The sequence below is a fragment of the Osmerus mordax genome, chromosome 13, assembly GCF_038355195.1.
Source record: "Osmerus mordax isolate fOsmMor3 chromosome 13, fOsmMor3.pri, whole genome shotgun sequence".
NCBI lineage: Eukaryota > Metazoa > Chordata > Actinopteri > Osmeriformes > Osmeridae > Osmerus > Osmerus mordax.
In genome coordinates this window covers 1,855,978-1,877,867 of record NC_090062.1, presented here as the reverse complement: position 1 = coordinate 1,877,867, position 21,890 = coordinate 1,855,978, and the positions used below count along the sequence as shown (strand labels likewise).

Below are 21,890 nucleotides of genomic sequence, written 5' to 3'. Positions count from 1 at the left end.
AGCTTCGTTTTTACACTTGAAATGGCCTGAGGTGACGTTGTTTGTCTGTTCATTTCACACAAGAACTTCATCGTTTACAAATATCTTAAATGAACGAATCCAAGTGTGAAATAAAGTAGTGACGCTATGTCTATATTATTTTTAAACATATTCCTATACTCTTATACACAGTGTAAATAAATAAATAAATAGCTATAATCTAATATTTTTATTAAAAATATTTATATTCAAGTGTTGTTTGAGAAAGAAAAAAAATTATGGAACAGCCCCTCCATCCTACCAAGGTACCTGCAGCTTAAAAAATTGCCTTTTTTCTCCCGTGGCTGAACAGTGCCCTTTCATGACAGTTATCAGCTTCAGGGGCTTAGGTCTAAATATCGGTCACAGTATGGTCTTTGAAAACTCAGGGTCCCCTGCAATAAAAGATACTCTGTAGCAGTGCTAATCCCAGGCCCTGTGAAAATCCTCCTGCGCTCCAGTCAAATGCGTCCCCCCAAACTACATTAACTCCCAGCAGAGGGACCAAGCTGCACTGGGCGAGAATTTCTATAGAGCTTTTTTCACCAACTCATACCCTCTGCATTCAACATACAGTAAAAAAGTAAATCTTATTATCCATCTTCTTTTTGGAGAGTGGATGGTGATGGAGTCATTTCAAAGGCAGCGGAGTGTTGTGCTGTGTCGAGGAAATCCACTGAGAATCTCTATTGTGTTTCTGCCAGGCCGCACTCTCATTTAATCACGCCATGAAGGGACACACTAATAACACCATGGTTAACACACAGACACACACACACACACACACATACACACACAGACACAACAACCTAAGAAAACCTCTATTTTTACCACAATGCACCACAGAGTATGTGAGTGTCAACTGACATTTAACAGAAGAAAACAAAGCACTGTAATGAACAATCTTACATCAAAAATCTTCCGTTTCTCCCCCAGATCTTTTCTCTGCTGGTGGTGAAAGCTGCCACAGAGCAGGAAAAGGCCAGACAGGAGAGGTGGGGGGGGGACAGGAGAAGAAAGGCCGGGGATAATGGTCAGGGCGGCCTCACCCAGCCTCCACTCTGTGGGCCTGATCCTCTGGGACCATTAGATCATCAATCACAGGAGCCTCATCATCCTTAACAAGCGCTGGCCCACGTCGATCTCAGACACTAACACATGCTGTCAGGATGACCATGGGGCCCGGTTACCGCTGGCAACAGAACTGTCAGATCACTGCTTAAGCATGCAGGTCACAGCTCGCGCCTTGCCCCCGATCTCTCACGGCGGCATTTAAAAAGTCATCTCGGAGATGGCATGTGGCGTTCCAGGTGAAGGTGTCCCTGCACATGGAGGCTTGGGGAGGGCCGATAGGGGCGTGATGGACATGAATGGGAGGGTGGCGTGGCCGGGTTGAAGGGGGGGGGCGGGGGTCCTGCGGTGGCGCTGGGCAGAGCCCCGGCTGTCAGACGGACAGCCTGCAGTCACAGCTGCCCAGGATGCAGAGACTGGCTGAGAGCCAAGGTCAGCATGGTGGGGCTGGGGGGACCACTCTCAGTCCACTAATCACACGCTTCTAGCACAACAGCTCAAAAGAAGCACAGGGAACTCTACTCCTCCTTCCAACACAGACTCAGAGCAGAACAGGCTCTTCCTGGGAAGGAAAGGAAAGTTACCAGCCTCAATTAGATTGGTTAAAACATTTCCCCCAAAAAATCGGAATGGCAGCAAAGGGCTTTACGATTGTGATGGGTTTAAAATGGTCTGGACTAGACCCCTCTCTCTCTCTCTTCCTGCTCGCTGTACTCAGCATCGAAAACACAAGCTCAATGCCTTTCCTTCTCTTCAACATCCAAGATAGCAAAGAAGAACAGAAGATGAGAGCACGCCATTCTTCAGACAAAACAAATTGGGATGTGGATCAACTGAGGATGTGGATACACTGAATGTCCAGTGAATTCTACTTGATATAGAGCAAGGAGTAAGTACACGACAGACAACAGTCCATATCCAGCCTGTGTGCATTCAGCACATTGCGGATGTACAGAATAACACAAGGTTCGGAGGTGTGCTTCTTTCTACAACTGAGCGCTGTGCGGAGGGGGGGGGGGGGGGGGGGGGGGGGGGGCATTATTCATTGCAATGCATCACTCAGGCCAGAAACACAAAGAGCCGACCCAGTCTGTTTTGTGTGGACAGACAGAGTGATGAATGGACAGACTTCATGGAGCAGTTAGAGTTCAACTGTGCCCGGGGATTAAAGAGATTGGCTTCATTCTCTTTGGTTAAAGTCATCCGGATGAACGTTTGACTGGCTGGAAACCAGGCACAGGAGGCACTCCGCCTTTCTCTAATATCATTCTGGTCTTCGACTACACTCCCTCTCAGTTATTACCAGAGAATATCCTGCTAGTTTAGAATTGACAGCTGCACTGTGAAGTAGGCTATGGCAGAATGAATTGCTCTGTCATGTCACTGGGCACACAAACTGTAAACATGAGTCTTAGTAATTATGAGAGCACATTTTCAAGATCTGAGGCCAACACAATGGTTTTCTTTGCAAGTAATAAAGTTGATCATACATACATTAAAGGGGGACAAACAACCCAACCCATAACATTATGGTACATTTGTGTTGTCTTTACCTGTGCATTTTTTTATACATGTGCAAAATGTCAAACTGTGAGTGTGTGTTGGTGTGTAGGTCTGCATGACTGTGTGTGTTTGTGTGTAGGTCTGCATGACTGTGTGTGTTTGTGTGTAGGTCTGCATGACTGTGTGTGTTTGTGTGTAGGTCTGCATGACTGTGTGTGTTTGTGTGTAGGTCTGCATGACTGTGTGTGTGTTTGTGTGTAGGTCTGCATGACTGTGTGTGTGTGTGTGTGTGTGTGTGTGTGTGTGTGTGTGTGTGTGTGTGTGTGTGTGTGTGTGTGTGTGTGTGTGTGTGTGTGTGTGTGTGTGTGTGTGTGTTTGCAATACGGCGGCGAGAACAGCTGTCTGCTTACTGATGCCCGTCCCCTGCAATGTCAGAAACAGTGATTTATATGCACCTAGAGCAAAGATATCTCAAGCGTCTCCATCTTATAATTCAAATCAGGCTGCCGATAGAGCCATAGCCTGTAGATGTTCATTCGGGAAGGGCATTGGAAAATAAACAAGGTAATGCGGGCTGAGCAGATCTGACATTTAACTGATTTCTGATGGAAAGTGACAGGAGATTGACATTAAATGAAATTCATACAGGGCACCCGGAACAACCAACGTGTGAGAGACAAACAAACAAATAAGAGACACTGAGATATGTTCACGCTCTGGAATGCACGGGGAACAGTTCTACAGTATCTTCCACTATTTTCACTATTATTATCATGAAACAGTTGTATACAGACATTTACCATATGCATAACTTAAATTCAATTGTGATGTAAATGTATTACTAGAGAGGATACAATTTCTGGGGAAATTGTAGGGTGTGCTTGCTTGCGTCGGTTGCACAGGGGTCTGTATATTTTATATAAAAATGCATCGGGCCTACTTATTATTTATAAAGATTACATAGATTTAAAAGCATCTTTTTTTTGCTGCTCATTTACAACTCAAAATACGAGTGAAGTGTAGAATGAAATATGATGTCTTCTCATTTCCCCTGCAAGAGGCAGCTGACAGGCTGAATCAAAACGAATACATTTGGCAGACCGGTGTAAAAATTGACCTAATCTCTATGACTTAAACGTCCTTTTAAGTTGTCCCTTCTCGTGATATTTTCAGGCATTTAGCCTACTCATATTGCATTCATTCATTAATAAAGAACCCCCTTTGAAGATTATTCTACGACTTTACCGGCACAAGATAGAATCGCTATTCAAACAGTACCATCTGCTAACTGAAAATATGCCCCCAAAAACGTAAATAAGCTTGACATTTATTTAGTGGAAAATCGCTCATTCATAAAAAGCTCACTGGTAGCGATCATTGTCAGTAACAACGCAAAATGCGATATAGCCCTGTGTGGAGAAGCTGCCCCGGTAAATTCTACTACTACAGTACAGTACTAGACTACTGCTGTGTTCGTCTTGGTAGCGATTGCGTTGGTTGAATTCGATTTAACGTTCCGTTGTACGGTTTAGGCTGAAATTAATTATTTTCATGAACAGATTGACAAAGTTTAGGCTGTGGCAATGAAGTTCAGGTTAGTAGTCAGATTGTTTCAACTATTGAAAGACTTTTGAGTAAGGGGAGTGCCGAACATGTTCTGTCACCGTTTGACTTGAACAGCTGAGGAGTTTTTGTTAGCTACTCACACTAGTGTCTCGGGTAGGCTACAGCGTTGCAGTGAGCTACACTGGTTTGAAACCACAGGTAATGGTAATTTCACCAACAAATCGTTTACTAATGTCAGAATAAATCATATAACGAAAATGTATATGTGAGGAATGTTTATTTTAACGATTGAAAACAGATACATCATAGACCACTGTAGTATGTGTTGCCCGGGCAACACAGGCTAATGTCATGATGCTAATACTTCAGTGAAATAGTAGACTACTGTTTCCGAAAGTAGATGTACTTCCTTAATAATATCAGCTTATATTGTACATTACACATCACAATTGTGTGTCATATCACAAAGTAAAATGAGTAAATAGTTATCACCCTGGCCTCTTTTCTTGTGGCGTTTCTGCAGCTGCCTTGCAGTAAAGCTATAGTTAGCCTAGCTATCCCCCAAGTTAACAGATGCGAAACGAATGTTCTGCCAAAGGTAGTCACGCGTGTTTTCGTGACGTTAGTAACGTCAGTGACTGTGGCTAGCAAATTAGCCACCGTTAGCTTCACTTTTCGCCACAAAAACTTAACTGAAGCTTAAACCATGCAACGGAACGTAAATTCCAATAGAAGCAACTCAATCGCTACCAAGACGAAACTTTTGACACCTACGTTGTCTATGTAGGCCAAATATTGACTGAGTTTTAGGGGGGCAAAAAGAAAAAAAAAGAAAAAAAATAATAATAATATATATGTGAGAGAACAAAGGTTGCGCTCTCGCCGAAGGCTTGAGCACACCCAATTACAACAATATGAAGGAATATTACATTACACTGGGAACCTTTGAAAATGTGTTAATAATGAAAGAAAATGACTAATTTCTAGAGAAACATTCATCTTAAGTAGGTGATCAATATTTTCATTTCATTGAAGTGAACTACATAAAATATAATTTGCACCTCAACCATAATACTGGAACAGATCTAAAAATGGGGTAATATTCTCCAACTCAAGAATTCCACAATGTTGTCATAATATTCTGAGGCACACCACATTAATCAGCCTCCCTTGACAAATACTTAATATTTCAGCTTAGCTCAAATAATCCGAACGCAATGACAAAATATTTAAACCCATCACTTAAGAGGATATTTTGCCATACAATTAGGTCACGCTGGAAAGGGAAATTATGCCAATTACAGGTCACACAACATGACTGGTGCTTGGCACAGGGGGTAAAGTCACCCTCCCTCCCTCACTCTATCCCTCGGAGTAAGGAGAATGTAACACGTTGGTGTAATGAGTGCTAAGTGATGTGCTGTGGAGCAGAAAGGCCAGGCAGCAGAAGGGGGGTGGGTGCAGGTCTTACCCTGGAGGGCTGGAAGGAGGGACTGGACTGGCCACCTGAGGCCCAGGATGCCTGGACCGGGCGCTCATCCATACCTGTCAGGAGAGGAGATGCACAGCTCTGTCACACTCACACGCAGGGATATAGACACGTCTAGAGAAAAATACATCTTATGAACCGAATGTCTTCCTTGTATAGCACTGGACTACACACATAAGGAACACATTCTGTTAGGATTTATTTTTCTCTGCAGATACAGAGAGATGATATGTTTACAAAAATACACATTAGCAGCAGGCTCTATTGATCAAACACTACTGTATGTCGGTAAAGGATTGCTTGGGAACAATATGCATCTATTTGTCAATCAGCGACTGTGCGGTTACTCAAAAAGGGCCGTCCAATGATGTTTCACTTGTTTCATGTCACATAGCAACATCCTATCGGCTCTCTAGGGCCTGGTTGAACGAGAGTGCATCTTGACTCATGTCTGTCGCCGAGAAAGAGACAGAGCTGCCACTTTCCTGGTGGAGGCATTGCCACAGAGAGCAAAGCCACGGAGAGCAGGCAGCAGAGTTGCGAAGAGACTCATCTATCATCCATCTATTCGAAGGCTGAGCTTTCCAAGCACAAGGCCAATTTTCACTGCGTCATTTATTTTGGTTTACATAAATCACAGACCAAAAAAATTGCACTCCTTAGCATGTGTGCATGCTCAAATGTGCTGGAGAGCAACTGGAGCTCTGTGATTTGGCATTGATGTATGGCCTGGCCCTATCAAAACAGCTGAGCTCTGAAACTTGATGAAACTCTTTTTTTTCTTTCTTTTTTTGAATGTCCATGCTTTCAAAGACAGAACAAGAAAATAAACAAATAAAATCAATGACTTTGACAAAATTGCATGAATTCAACATCTGCTATGTGATGCACAAATATAATATCTGACCTTCTAAATTCAATTTATAGAGCCCGTTCAGTAAAAAAAAGATATGATTCTGGGATTGTTCATGATGCTCAAACCAATATTGTTTTGTAGGTAACAGCATTCCACACCCTGGCTCCAGTATAGAGAACATAATTGAAGAGAGGAGAGCCATCAAGATTTTGCAAGTTATTGATTGTCCCTTCTGTAATTTCATCCTGCAACTAGAAAACTGCAATACCATTCATTTGATTCCATTCTCAAATGAAAGAGATCGGATTTCAGGGAATTGTATTCAAGAAAAATCAAATATAGCTATTGCATGAGGTAAACAAAAACCTTTAAACCAGAACACAGACCCTCTGCGGGCCTGTAATCCACTTTTAAGTTGTTGTTTTTTTGTTTCGGTTTTTTTTTATGTGAAAGCATTCTTGACAAATAAACACAAGAATTCAGTTGCCTCCACCGTGACACTTGGCTGCATGGTTGATCATACCCTGCTAAACAGCAGCTATCAGAATTTGCATGTGCAGAACAAACAAGGCCTTCAGAAAGAAAGAGCAGAAGCAGACTCTTCCACCAAGCAAAAGGGAGTCTGACAGTACATTACACAATCAGTGTGTGGGCTCGATTTTGGTTTCATGCCAAAGACAATGTGGTGGCCACCCATTCAGTGCAGCAGGCAACATTCAACTCAGTTCAAGGCAACCGTCATTCACCACCATTCTCCAGTTCACACAATGGATATAGGTCAATTTCAATCAACAACATATCCCCCTAACGCCCAAAAAAACGCAAAGATGAATCTGAAAGGTTGACATCTGAAAGGTTGACATTTTGGAGCCGAGCTGACCCATGACTTTGCCATGACTCTGTAAAGGCAGTGTCTTGATACGCAAACTGCATCCAGTCTCCAGCTCTAGTCTCCAGTCTGCAGTCTGTACCCTGACTTTCAACCACTGCCCTGGGGCCCAGACTCCTCTCTCTCTCACCTCACATGGCACAAGTCTGATTTCAACAGCCACTGTTTCACTGTACTGTGACACACACCAGCATGCCAACAAAGGAAGGAAAACATAACAGATTGATGATGCTACAAATGCTACAAGATACAAGATCTGTAACTGCGCACTTAACTGATGGCTAAAATGAGAAGACAGCCATACTTTTCATTTTGGAATTTACATCTTTATAATATGGCCTGGTCAACAGTTGGGATGAGAAATGTTATGTTTAGATTTTTTTCATGTAAAAGATCAAGCTACCCAAGTTACCCAAAGACAATAACCCATATTTATGAAATGATGAAAAGTCAAGTTCAATCCAAAGTAACTTTTCACAATATAGACAATGACTTCACAGGCAAGGTCTCCTCTGAGACATAGTTAAAAGTTGGTGATGTATTCTTACTGTGGAATCCATCACCAAAGTCCCTGCTACAAATATTAAAACAAACATCTAAGACATATTTTCAGCCAGCTGTCTAACAAGGCTTAAATAGAATCAGGGTGCGTTCAGGACTGGCAAGAGGAGGCCCAGCTGAACAGACTGAGTGGAAGGAGCCTCCTCTATGTGGTTTAGAGTGTTATGAGTCAGCTGCTCTATTTAACCATCCACCAAATCACGGAGGGCCAATGTCATGAGACACCTCCGGCAGAGGTCACACACCAACAGTTAAGCACATAAAAGACTCCGGCTAGGCTTGATTTACAACCATTTTCATCCAGGCCGATCTGTACCCAAACACGGCACGCATTCACCTGCCATTCATCAGTGTGATGCCACGTGTGTTGTGTTTTGGTGTGTAGCAGGTTTATGGAGTGCGGTGGCCGTGTCGTGCCACTGTGCTGTTAACAGAAGGGCTTCAGAGGTACGGCACGCAGACCCGTCACTCACATCCGTGGCAGCTCTGCTCTGCGCTGTAACAAACTCCACCACATCTCCGCTCCTCACCCCTACAGCACTCTGGTCACACCAGACACAGTGTAACACTGGGCTGCCTTGACAGCCCCATCATCTACCCTGAGTGTGTGTGTGTGTTTGTGTGTGTGTGTGGAAGGGAGGGTATGGGGGGGCGGTGTGGTAAAGACCTTCATATAATTATTTCAGACACCCTCTTCTCAATTATAGAAATGAACAGGAAATAGACAAAGACATTATGCAGATACAAATGCTTCAGCCCGACTAGCTGAGTTCAACTCTCTCCCCCACTACACAGAGATATGCCAGAGAATGTTCATTTACATGCAGTGTCTGTGAGAACAGGATTTAAATATGGATTTGACTTGGCAAGGGTACCACTTTGTGTGCAAATCCTTGTCTTTCCTGTGTCTAAGTCGAGCAGCCGTTGGAAACAGCCTTCCCTCACTCTCCCAGGACATCAGAAAACTCTCTCACTGATTAAAATAATATAACAACTTAAAATGTATAAACAAGTTAATAACGGAAACCAACTTGACAGATCTCTGCACTACTTTGCCCACAGCCTGGTATAACTCTAGACACTGACGACATCTGATACAGCTAGGCATGAAGAACAGATGTAGGACTTGTAGGTCAGCTGTTTGAATGCATTAAATATGCTGACAAATTAATTGCGCATCTCCGCTGCAATAAAAATTACATATCTTTCCAAGAAACAGAGGATTAAAACATGATATGGTGTTCCTAGATTGCATTTCTTTAAGAGGACAAAAATAGATTACAGGGATATATATTATAAGGAACATCATGCTGATCAAACAGTTCTCATCAATCGAACTAGATGCATTCAAACCATCTATCTGCAGTCTCAAAGAAATAAATGGCAGCTGTATTTATGCTCCTTGGGAGATGGGACTTGGGAACACTTTTAAATTAAATCATATTCTTATTGGATTTACTACATAAACAGCCACCTCCATGTTAAACTTTCTACATTCAAAAAATGTGCAGGTGAATCAAATAAATTCCAACATGAGTTTATTCACAGAATGAAAAGAGAGAATGCATACAGATACAAAATTAAAAAAACAGTCTGAAGTATAGCTGCTTATGGCAAGACACCATGTCAACCTGGGAATGTTTTAATTGTCTGTGCACAAGAAAACCATGATTGGCAGCTATGGTAGACAGAAGTGGATGAGTGTGATCTGTAGTGTTGATCTAAAGGAGCTGGGTGGGGACTGGAGGGCTGCTGTGAGACCTCTGCTGCTCTGCTTCATGAGAGAGCAGGGGAGGCTCTGCTTGGAGAAACATTGCTCAGATCCCTGCCAACTGACTGTCAGGAACAAACATGTCACATCCTCAGTCTCCAATCAAACACATGGGAACACAACCTTGAATGGTGGGCAAATATTTATCTTGGCAAAGTCTGATCTCCTCTGGAGTTTAATTGTTGAGCAGGTGTCGGCCTCCCCCTCAGACACACAGTCAAAAGGGCACCACATCGATAGTTCAATGTGATGAGTTCCCCCCTGTTTTCTGGCAAACCCCAACTGAAAAAAGAAACGCATTTGTTACTTCACACACGCCTGGGACCAGCCACCAGCTAAAAACAACAAGCACACCAGACGTGACATCACAAAGCACCATTCGTCAGAACCTGCTACATTTTTTTTCCTCTGCTGGAAATTGCTAAGAAAACAAACATTCAGACCAAATGGGCATTGCTTGTGGAATCACCATCGGCTGTGATCAATACGGACCTACGGGGAAGCGACCTCATAAACGACGGACTACGGTTACCTCAGCTGGGCCATTACCGGCTCTTTTGCAGTCCAGCCTCGCCTCACCCAAGGCCCCAAATCTGCTCCAAATACAGGCAAAGAAACATCATCATTACCGCAAATGGAGCCCAAACAAACCTGCATACTTCACTATTATCTGTTGTTGGGACTAATGAGGAAATTAAAAGTTTGCATCATTTAAAATTGTGATTGCCAAATTGTGGAAAGCTACATACATGGATTAGAAGAGAGAATTGTTGTTTGATTAGTCGTGGAAATCAAGCGGGAGCCTGCAGTGTCAGTAACTACACAGTGGAAGTCGTCAGAGACAATATTACAAACAGAGCTAATCAGTTAATAGTGCTCGCCCTCCTAATCATTAAGAAAGAGTTTTGCTACCAACTTGGCCCTGTCAAGCTAACAAAAGCGTTCGCGGGGCGACTGCTGAGGGAACATCTCATCCACCTGTAGTGATGAGTGGCTTGTCAAAGCTGCAGCACTGTCTTCATTAGACAGCCTCCCTCCCCCCCTCCCTCCCTCTGCTGCTCTCTTTCGCTACCGCCCTGCCTCTCTTCATCTCTCTCTCTCTCTCTCTCTCTCTCAGATCCAGTCATCCACAAAGCGCTGTCACAGAGCAAGGCCTGGAGAGAGGCAAATGACAAGGCTGCTCCCCCCTTTGGGATACCCTCCAATTCTGAGCAAACAGTCGGCAGCAGGCAGGCAGATTAATAAGACGCGCTGTGGAGTTGGATAGATATGCATCTGAACGTGTCACGCGTGGCGTCTAACAAGAGCGCCTGCGACCAGCCCGTCGACGGAGCCCAGCTTGAGAGCATTTGACTGTATGCAAAGGAGGGAGCTATTTTAGGTTGTTCACTTCCAATCTAACAGCTAGCCTACTCTCTCACGCCAGCACAGAAGCCGTTGGCTGAGAGGACCAGCCCTCGCTGGGGGAGCTTGTTTGGAGAGAAGACTTAACTGTTACCAGGAGGAAGACTAACATACCCTGAAATAAACTAAACTAATGGCTGAAAAGCATTAGAATGGATGTTTATGCTAACCTGATTTATCTTGGGTGAGACTTCAACGTCATTAATCATAGGCAATACATTTTAATATGTTTAAAAAGAACAATAACACTGACATGGCAGGTATAACATATATACCTATTATTTTACAGTATTATTTGTTACAAAAGATTCTATTTAGTACACTTTTGTGTTTTTGGTATACCACAAGTCCCCCCTCCAACTTCTGTCAGTGATAGACGTGAATAAGGACAACACAGGCCCTGTCAGCGAGGGTTCATGTTTGGTTTCCTATCTCTCTCTCTCTCTGGATCACTTTGGAAGGGCCTTGATGGGTCCTGGCAGTGCAGTTCTGCTGCATTTGTCTGGGTATGCCCAGTTCAGACGCATTAATCCAAACTCTCATTCCCTGCAATTTCCACACTTCCTTCCTGTGCAGCGCCCCTCACCATATGTTCACAATCGCTTACGAAGGAAAGGTGCTTCTTCCTCCAACCTTGAGCTCCATCACAGGAACTGGAGCGCACAGGCTAAAGAGATGAGGAATTTATCTTCGCCAACATAAATTGCCAGGGAGCAGCAGTTCGGCAGAATAAATTATTTTCTTATTTAACGTAATTCATTTTTATTTATTTTTTGCAATGTTTGTGCATCTCCAAGACATTTTCCAATACCAGATGCAATAATATTTCATTAAAATGTCAAAGTCCCTAAACAGGTCGAGAAATACGTTTATGAGAACACAGAGGATGAATAAATAAGGTAAGTGCTATCCCTGCACAGCCTCATCACTTCAAGAGTAGCTACATCAAAACAGTTTCCACTCATAATTGCAGGCTCGGTGTTGAACCTGTAAAAGCTCTTCAATTGCGAACCACTCAGCGAAGAGGTTAACTGGGGAAGGTTCTGGTTGGGGCCGCAGACAAGCATATGTGCTGTTAAACTCCCTATCTGTTGATGCACTACGCTTACATCTTATTGAGGGGGGAAAACACACATGAAGCACAAAAGGATTAGCCTAACAAAACCCACAGGCGGGTTCCTGCAATCAGTACAGTGTTTATTACATCAGGGGGATTTATTTGTATTGAGCTGCTCATTAGTAGGTTTAATCAGAGCTATGTCTTATGACTATTCTAACAGCACTATCAGACCCCTCATCAGAGAGCTGAGAGCTATCACACACACACCACAAACAGGTTACACACTTCAATCTCTACTGAGATGAAAGCAAATGTAAAACATCATGATAGTTGTAGTTTCCGCCCCATATGACTGCTGATACACAGCCTTCCTCAACTCCAGCGCTCCTGGTCATAAATAGCTGATATGGCACAGAGAGGCAGAGAGGGTCTCACTGCTGTGCCTGGGACTGCAGTGATCTAACACAGTCATCCAGCCAGGCCTCACTCCTCCTCCTCTTTGCCCTGACCAAGCCTGCCTCCCCTGGGCAGCAGCATGCAGGTCCCAAAGGACAGGGATTCTCTGATCACTGGCTCTTCTAGGAGGTCATGGGGATCAGAGAGCAGGCTGTGACGGTCATGATGGGTGTGAGGAGAAGTGTTACTGTCTGACATCAACCTTTATGGTGTGCTGATCCTCATGATGGGGTGAAGTGACTGACATTCAATCAGAGCTCCTGACCAGTAGATCTCTCCTGTCCAGTCTGTCTGTCAGTGAGGGAGGGAGGGGAAGGGGGAGGGTCCAAAAACGAGGCCAAGACAAGATTCTCATTTGATTATTTCACTTCAACCTTTCTTACGATAGGCCATTCTGACAAGTAACCTAACAGCATAGGAATGTTGTATGCTGAATGATAATCCAATCCAATTTTAGTGGTTTATGGATAATCAATTCAGGAACTGTCTATGTAGGTTTAACTACAAATCACATTTTGTAAAGTAGCCGTCAGTGACATTAGAGTAAGGGCCATTCCAGAATCCAAGTTTCCCTGGCCTTGGTGATGCTGTGTTTACACGTGCCCCTTTTGTTCCTCATAACAAAATTATTACACGAGGCTCCGAAAATGTACATTTGCTTTCTCACCGAAAGACATATCTCTGATAAAAGACGTGTAAGGTTCCATTATTCCAATCCGGGCAATTGGATCAAACTAAATGCAAAGTTGGGACATGAGGTGAGGTCAGAAAACTATATGGTACCACCATACCTAGTGGACCTGTTGGCCATTGTTCCAATTCCCCACATAGCCATGGGGAAAGGAACCATGAGAAAAGAAAAAGGGATGGGTGATTCAAAGTTGAGCCATATTGCAGATCTTAACACAAACAATGAAACTAAAACAATTTCCAACCCAAATGTCAATACATAATTTATCATTCAGAATTCCAAAATACTAATACGAATTTGCATAAATATAAGAAATGATAAGTCTTTGTCTCCTACAATTAGTATTTCCTTAAAAAAGAGCAGTTTTAAAATTGCATCTAGAAAATCTTATAGCTATCTGTTCTACCTGCAACCTTTCCCTCTTTAAGTGATGCAACAAAGCCCCCCAAAATATCTGTCCCTTCATTACAATAATTACCATGGTAACAAACAAAAATGAGGTTGCGTGAATTCAAAGTTGAGAGCTTTACAGAAGATTTAGCTGGAGTCCATCGTCTTTTAATGTATTACTCTAAATCCTTCAAAAGACAAATTAAAACCAGGAACAAATCAGTGGTACGCATTAATCCTCTAGTCTTTTAAAAGAGAAGAGATTCAACTTCAATTTGATTGGTATTTTGCACAGCACAGGAAAAAAAAAAATTCAGGACTTAGGCCTAAAAATAATATAGTATGTTATATGCAAACACAGTTGCAACTAAATCTATACATAGGGGAGGCTGTCCGAGCCCCTGCTGGGGATTAGGCCCACACAACAATGACTTCTACTCATCAGCATTTTCTGTATCTGAAATGGAAATCCTGATAAATGTATGAAGCCTCAGGTCATGCTCAGCCCAATGCCACGTTACGCTGCCAAACTAGCCACAACACCTGCAAGGGTTGGTGTGTGTGTGTGTGTGTGGGTGTGTGTGTGTGTGTGTGTGTGTGAGAGAGAGAGAGAGAGAGAGAGAGAGAGAGAGAGAGAGACAGACAGACAGACAGACAGACAGGGAGTGGGGGAAATAGGTGCGGGGAGAGACACAGAAAGAGAGAACGAGAGACTGAAAAAGAGAGAGGGCGGAAGAGACAGAGAGAGAGACAGAGAGAGAGACCGAGAGAAAGTCGATGAAAGAAAGCAGAGAACAAGCCTGATGGAAGTAGTGATAGAGACAAAGATAACCCACTGAGCTAACACCAACCTTGTGATCTTACAACACAAGAACAACACACAACTGATATAAATCTATTTCATATGGTGTATATCTAATAGATAAGATATTTGTCGGTGGTAAACCTCATTCTAATCTTGCTTTCCAACACCCAATCTCTCAGTACATGCATTAACTGACCAGGCAGACCCTCTCTTTACTAACCTGCCCATCTTTAAACACTAACAGAACTAGAAATACAGACAGTGGGGGAAGAGGTGTCCACAGAGGGCATGTGATCACTGTACTCTGGATGGCAGTATTCGTGGCAGAGCAGCGCTCCCACACAGCCAGAAGGACACAAACAAGACCTCTCCTGGCACGCCATGTCTCATTACAGGTGCAGCGTTAAGGCCACTCTAGGAAAATAGTAGTCTTTACAAAAACAGATGTTCTTATGTAATCATCAAACGTATAATATCTATTTCCCCTGCGATAGCAGCTGCTTCCTCATAGAAAGCCCAGATCTTCTAGGATGTCCTATCTCTGTCTCCTCCTGAGATTGAGAGTGTGTACTGTTGAACCAGCCCTGAAGGCCCTGTCCGCTGAACGCCCTCCCCTGGGTACCCCTCCCCTGACTGGAGCAGCATCCTGGGCTTGCTGACGCCCACAGCGGGCGTCAGGACGTCAGAAAGCCAGGTCATTACTCATTCCTTCCCGCGAGCCTCCACTCTGCTACTCCCGATCGAAGGCCCTGCGAGCTCCCAGGCACATCGCTGACAACATACGGTAGGCCTTGCTGCACGCAACGGCCACGGGCACTCGGATGACCCCTTCTCCCCCCCCCCCCCCCCCCCACCTCAGAAACATCCTCAGAGGGTATGGCCAGCAATTAGTGGTCAGGGCGGAGGTAGCTAAAGCCGGCCAGCTCTTCCCTTGGGTGAGTCTGGTGAAGGTGTGTTGAGCAGACTGCTGCTCTACCTCTCTGCGTTGACCACCAGTGCAACTGCATACATGTTCTACAACTAACCTAGTTATGTTCCATAACACTGAGAATATGGCCCAAGATGACTGCCTTAGGAGCAGACTATGCGCAAAATACTAATAGTTATGATAACAGCACGTGCCTTTTCCCTTTATATATTTACATTTACATTTAGTAGACGCTCTTATCCAGAGCGACTTACAGTAAGTACAGGGACATTCCCCCGAGGCAAGTAGGGTGAAGTGCCTTGCCCAAGAACACAACGTCAGTTGGCATGACCGGGAATCAAACTGGCAACCTTCGGATTACTAGCCCGATTCCCTCACCACTCAGCCACCTGACTATCTCATAACCTCGGTCAAAAACTGCACATGTGAAAGAAATACACTTCTGAACTGAGACATTTCCAGGCACAAAACTCCACCAGACTGACTGCACAGATGGGCAGGTTTAGAACATCAAACGTCACTGTGAAGGTTTTACTGAGCACCACAGCTAACTGCACATCAAAATGCAGAAAAATAAGCATCTACCTTAAATCATGACTTCTAAAAATGGCCAGAATTTACATCTAGGCATTGATGTACAAAGTGATTTTTCAATCAAAAATAATGATATCCTATGTGAAGTCTGATAGTAATCTAGCTTATTCGCTGTGACAGGAGACGTTATTTTGATGCTCTAACCTCTTGGCAGACAAAAAAAAAAGATGCAAAAGCCATGCCAAGTAACCTGCCTTCAAAGGACTTCCATTGCTATGGCAACAGCACGATTCTCCGTAACCAAGTCAGGAGGTGACCTGTGATACATAAATGAGAGATGTCCAAATTCTCTCAGAATCCTCCCTCCAGTGGCGGGCCAGTCTGCCAGAGGAGGGTACCCATCTGAAGGCATCATAAGCGCAGTGTGTCCAGTGGTTCACAGAGCAGGCTGCAGGTTATCTAAAAATAAACAGACGCCTCAGGGAGAAAAGGATTCCTTCAGCATCACACTCTGAGGCTTCAAACATGAAATGAGGTACATTAAGCAAAGGCCTGCAATAAATACTTTAAGATCAAATTTTTTAATTATATTGAGATGATTTTTAATTCGATGTAATTTTGAATTAAATCGAATTTCAGATTTTGGAATCTGAAATCAAACATTCTGTAAAGTGAGTGTACGTCTGGAATAATTTTTGTGTTGTTATTAATACATCAATAGCATGTGTGCATCTGAAACTGATGGAATTCCCACACCCAACACCAACAATCTACACGCCAGAACAAAAAAACTCTTACTATAGCAATGAGAACTGAAATCAAGCTAAATGGGGAAACAGGCTATGGAATAAGTGATTCACGTTCCAATTCAACTTATTTTTCAATAGAATGACACGAAAGCTACTTTCTGTTACAAATATTGAATCTCTTTGAACTAATCCTTTTTTTTTTAAGACATGCTTAAATGGAGGACCGACTTAGCAGTTGCTTTAAACAAAAAGACTGGAGAGAAAAAAACAATCCTTTGAAAATGCTTTGAAGATAAGCTGCATTCAAGATGAGTTTTGTCACCTTTAATATCTTTGCACGTTGTGCAATGTGGAGCAGGGGCTGTTTTGTATGTGAAATAATCTTGAAAAAACAAGAGCAGAGTACTTTAACTGAACAAAGCAATCCTTGCTAAATAATCACGAATGAAACGTTCATATTCCACTACAGCTTATTAATAATGAATAAGAAATAACACCTTTCTCTCTAATCCATTGGAAATAACAGCTAAAGAAAGTGCTTAAAAGTTGATACACAGAGAGTTTGTTAGGCTGTACGAAAACTGATGAGTCTATAGCACCAAAGGGACTATTTCTCTATTTTTCTAGTCTGAAATCAACTCCTTGTATCCACCCCTAGCATTGTGAATGCCAATTCATGACATAACAGAACCTGACATATGTAAATAATACGGTGGAAAGTAGCTTGTGGTGGGTTAGGTCCATTCAAACATAACTGAATAGTTCCAAAATAACCCAATTCTTTGACTGTGGGCCTAATATGCAAATGCTAGAAAATACCAACTTTCTTGGATTGTTAAAATGGCTTTAGACATACTGTGTATACCATAATAAACCAAGGATCCAAACATCATTAAAAAGATTACAATTTTGTATGAACTATGAACAAAATATGATATCATCTTCATCTTAGAGCAGAAAGTACTACAAGAACATAATTATTAAAAAATAACATCATTCTTGGTGTACAAGTATAACCAGACTAAAGTAAGTGGGACAGAGAGGGCAAACCATGATCTGACAACTCCTAATATAGCTCTCCAAATATAAAAGTGCAATGGTGGGCTCTGAGGGTAGTTATGTACCTGAGAAGAAGAGCCAGAGGTCTTAATGTGAGCTAGAAAAGCACTAGTGTGTACACATTAGTGTTGTATGCTGTGGTTAAATGCGTGTCAAAAAAAGGAAGAAAAATATGTTTTGTGAAGTGTGGTTAAGGTGGCATTTAACATAATCCTGCAGGACATCGTAAACAAAAGCACCCCATTAATGTCTTCTGGTTAATGACATAGGAGAGGACATGACCAAATTACTACTTTTCATTTCTCATTTGCAAAATACATCAGAAACAGACAGTGAAAACACTGTCTCATAAACATCTCAATTTCTCTTCTATTCCAAAGAGAAAGCCCCATGCTGATACTGGTCTATTCTGGAAGCTACAGAGTGCATGCTCAACACATCAGGCTTAAATGTGGATAGTCACATGATGTCCATGAATTCCATGCTATATTAAATTATAAAGCCTTCAGAAAAGGTTATTCAGTGCAAATCCCTTCTTTAATTTAACAAATTCCTGAAATAAGCTTTTTATAACGTTTTTGATTTAAGTTTTACAATGATCATTGCTGGTAAGAGTGCTGGTGGGATTCATATCTGGATAGGGAGATAATTTGGTCATGGGTTATGATCTAGTATTTCAGTTACATACAACCCTACATGTGATACAATATGATATGAATACATTGTGACTGTGTGATGAAAAGTCCATTTGAAGAATTGCCTATTGTCAAAATGATATTGTCTGTATAGCTTTATCGTAAGAACATTATAAAGCATTAATAGTTCTGCATAGCTCCTAATACATGCTTAAGAAATTTCCAATAAACCATCATGAATGTCACACAGATTATTTCAATGACTTGGTTAGCATCATATTCACTAGGATTATAAGCATTGCACATCAATGGAGAGTCAAAACCTCACAGCATGTTTCCGTTTTGAGTTGCAAAGCGCTCTAAAACATCCGTAACCATCTAGAGTTTGTTCACAAATATCTCTTTTTATTTATTTGTCTTGATGCTTTGTTTCAGCTAAAAGTGTGTCCTTCATGTTCCTGATAACTGACAAGTTTTGCTTTGTTGCTTTACAGAAAAAATTTATTGAAGAGACATAATGCTTGATTGTTGTCTTTCTCTCGAAACACATCAGACAATAGATGTTCTCTGAATAAATGTCCTGGGGCATTTCAGCTGAGCAAGGATCCACAGGAAAGCAGGAAACGTTGGCATAACTTATCAACACATACCCACCATGTACCTGCCTAAACAACCCTCCCTCGCCTTACAGAATACTGGGTTTCCAGGAAATTACTGTCAAATGGAAACAGCTCTACATGTGTGGCCAACAAGGTATCGAAACTAAATCACCCTAACCCAAATATCTATTATTACACCAAGAGTACAACATTGTGGTGTGAGGGCTTAAGTTCTGCTTTACACGGCAGTTAAAATAACAAGCAAACAAGCAACAAGCAAATTAGGTCTAGGCTAGCCAGCAGTTGGATTGATAAAACTATTTAAAACGTCTCAAATTATCCATTCTTTATTCCACCATACTAACAATAGTCAATCTATGATCATTCCAGGTGGAGGTATCATGTTTCAGGCACCAGATGTGCACACTCACAGGCATTACATTGAGGAGGGAAATTGATCACATTACACTGGTTTGAAAATCACCTTTTTCTTGGCTATTTCTTAGAAATGAACCTCCCTAAGCAAACTCAATTCTGGGTAAACATGAATTATTTTACTACGAACATCCAACACTATTTGAAGATGACAGAACCAAATAAGAAGTCATAATTTAAGTAAGTTTATGGTTTGAAATCCTACCTGACGTACTGAATTGGCTGCTTCCGAGGGTGGTTGGTCGGTTTTTCCCACTGTTTACAGGTGGCGAAAACATCTATAAAAACAGGAAAAATGTAGATACTGATCAATACTGCATACTATTTCATGAACATTTCTAATTAAATATGTCTTACTGGAGGTGCAATAGTACACATACAAACTAGTAGGTGGTATAGACAACAATCATACCGCACTAAAATCCAGTAAGTCACTCAATTCCTTGTCTGTCCCGATAGCGGCAATCCGCTGCTGAGGATTCATCCTTGCGATCTTTAAACCTAAAAAGAAAAAACACTTTGCAGAGCTTTGGATAGGACATACGAGTTCTGTATTTTGAACTAAAATAGATAAACTGGAACGTCAGAATTGTCCTGTGAAAGATTTTCAATTACTGTCTAGACTTAGGCGCCTATGTCAAAACAGTGACACATGACATTGCAGTTCACCTAAATCACCAAAGCAAAGGTGCAGCAACAAGCACTAGATTGGCCTAATTACAGTGAAACGTTATTAGCCTGATTGTCTGTCTTCCATCTTTCAGATGACTTGCCAATAAATATTTCCTTCTTAAATGAACACGAATAAGAGGCGCCAACCCAACGTTGATTTGATTGTGTAGAGATGACACCTAATTACAGGCAGAACACTGAGAAAACATGGCACAGTTTATCAGATTTGCAACATCGTTTTCAACTGACTACCAGATATCTTAAACAAAACAACTTCCACTCTTCTGTAAGAGAATCTGTAACAAATTAACTTAATTATATTGTATACCATAGACTAGGCTAATGCTAGGAGCATGCTTTGCTTTATGGGTGCGCGGACTGATGGAGCCATATGCACATGCTTACTGTAGAGAAGGTCTACAGATCTAAATCAATTTGTAAATTATAATTTGTCGTTATATTTAAAACACATAATTAGGCTATACGTTGAGATAAATGTCTTTACCAGTTTTTGGCGTAAAATGTCAATCATTTACTCATACACTCTCCAGTCTGTGTTAAATCCAACTTCTTTCACCCAGTCCAAAACCTTCTGGCAAACTCACTTATAAATATTACCTTTTTCCGTTAGAAATTCCAACTAGGGCGATCGGGTGTGGCAGTAGAAGCCTCGTTTTCTTTTGAATGCGTCTCAAAGTCAGTAAAATTGTGGTTTGCGCTATATTAGTTCGCAAATATCCTCTATATGTCACTTGCGAGTTTCCCTTAGGCAGACATTTTTGCTTCGCAAAAGCCTCAGCACAACGATGACATTCGGGGTTGTATCCTTCCGCTGAAAACAGTGACACGGTGTCCCCTGCAAACACACCACCACGCGGAGTGGTCGCAGACTTGGGATGACATTCCATTTAAGGATACTTCAAAGGAACATGCATAAGTCTGTCGTGCCGTGAAATTGTGAAGTAAACTATTTCCAACTTGAATCTGTGCCTCTTTGATTTAATCACATGTATTTCATTTCAATTAGCTAATTCAGACTTAGTCATGGATATTGTGGGAAATCGTGTTTTACATGCAGAATAGAAGTGTAGAGCACAATACAAAACAACATAGACTATAATACAATGTCATACCACACCATACCATTAATGGCCATATAATAACAGTTTCAATCTCTACGAATATACTACGTATGATATAATAATAATAATAATATGCAGCCTATAGAATATATATAAAAAGCTAAAACTTCTGCGGCCAAAGAGGTAACAAACTCTTAGATTGCTCTTGCATTTTTGCTGGATGGGATGGGGCAGCCCTAATTGAGTCTGGAAAGGGAATGTATTGTAGCAATAGTTGTATAAGAAGGAGCGTTCACGACATAGACTTCGATGATATAAAAAAATACAAATGGTTTATAGAGCTAGAATAGTACGTCTGTATCTTAACAGTCATAAGACAGGTCACAGAAAACTGTTGTCAACTTGGTCTTGGACTGCAGTCGCACAGTCGTTTACCAGCTCAATCAAAATAATACAACACGTCAGAACTACTTTTCCCTCCGCTTAGGCGAGAAGGAAAGAATGAAAGAAAAGTACAGTGGGAATTGTGGAGCATGTAGAATAAAGAGTTCTACTTTAAACATTATTGTGGTAGAATACAGTTTGTGGTGAGGGCTAATATACTCCTTGTTAAGATTTTAGGCTTGTCTACAATCAAAGTTAATGCTGTCAAAATGAAAGCGCGACA

The 21,890-nt window shown here is 41.9% G+C and overlaps 1 protein-coding gene across 1 annotated transcript in view; it reads right to left on the bottom strand.

The window, feature by feature from the left end:
• Positions 1–20,917, bottom strand: part of tcf12 (transcription factor 12) — an 81,039-nt gene extending 60,122 nt beyond the window's left edge. The window contains exons 1-4 of the mRNA XM_067248681.1: positions 20,760–20,917; positions 19,882–19,970; positions 19,675–19,747; positions 5,630–5,703 (exon numbers count right to left, since the gene is read on the bottom strand). Coding sequence (XP_067104782.1) covers positions 5,630–5,703; positions 19,675–19,747; positions 19,882–19,953 — 219 coding nt within the window. The 5' untranslated portion in view covers positions 19,954–19,970; positions 20,760–20,917. The remainder of the gene's footprint in view (positions 1–5,629; positions 5,704–19,674; positions 19,748–19,881; positions 19,971–20,759) is intronic.
• Between the last annotated feature and the right edge of the window lie 973 nt (positions 20,918–21,890).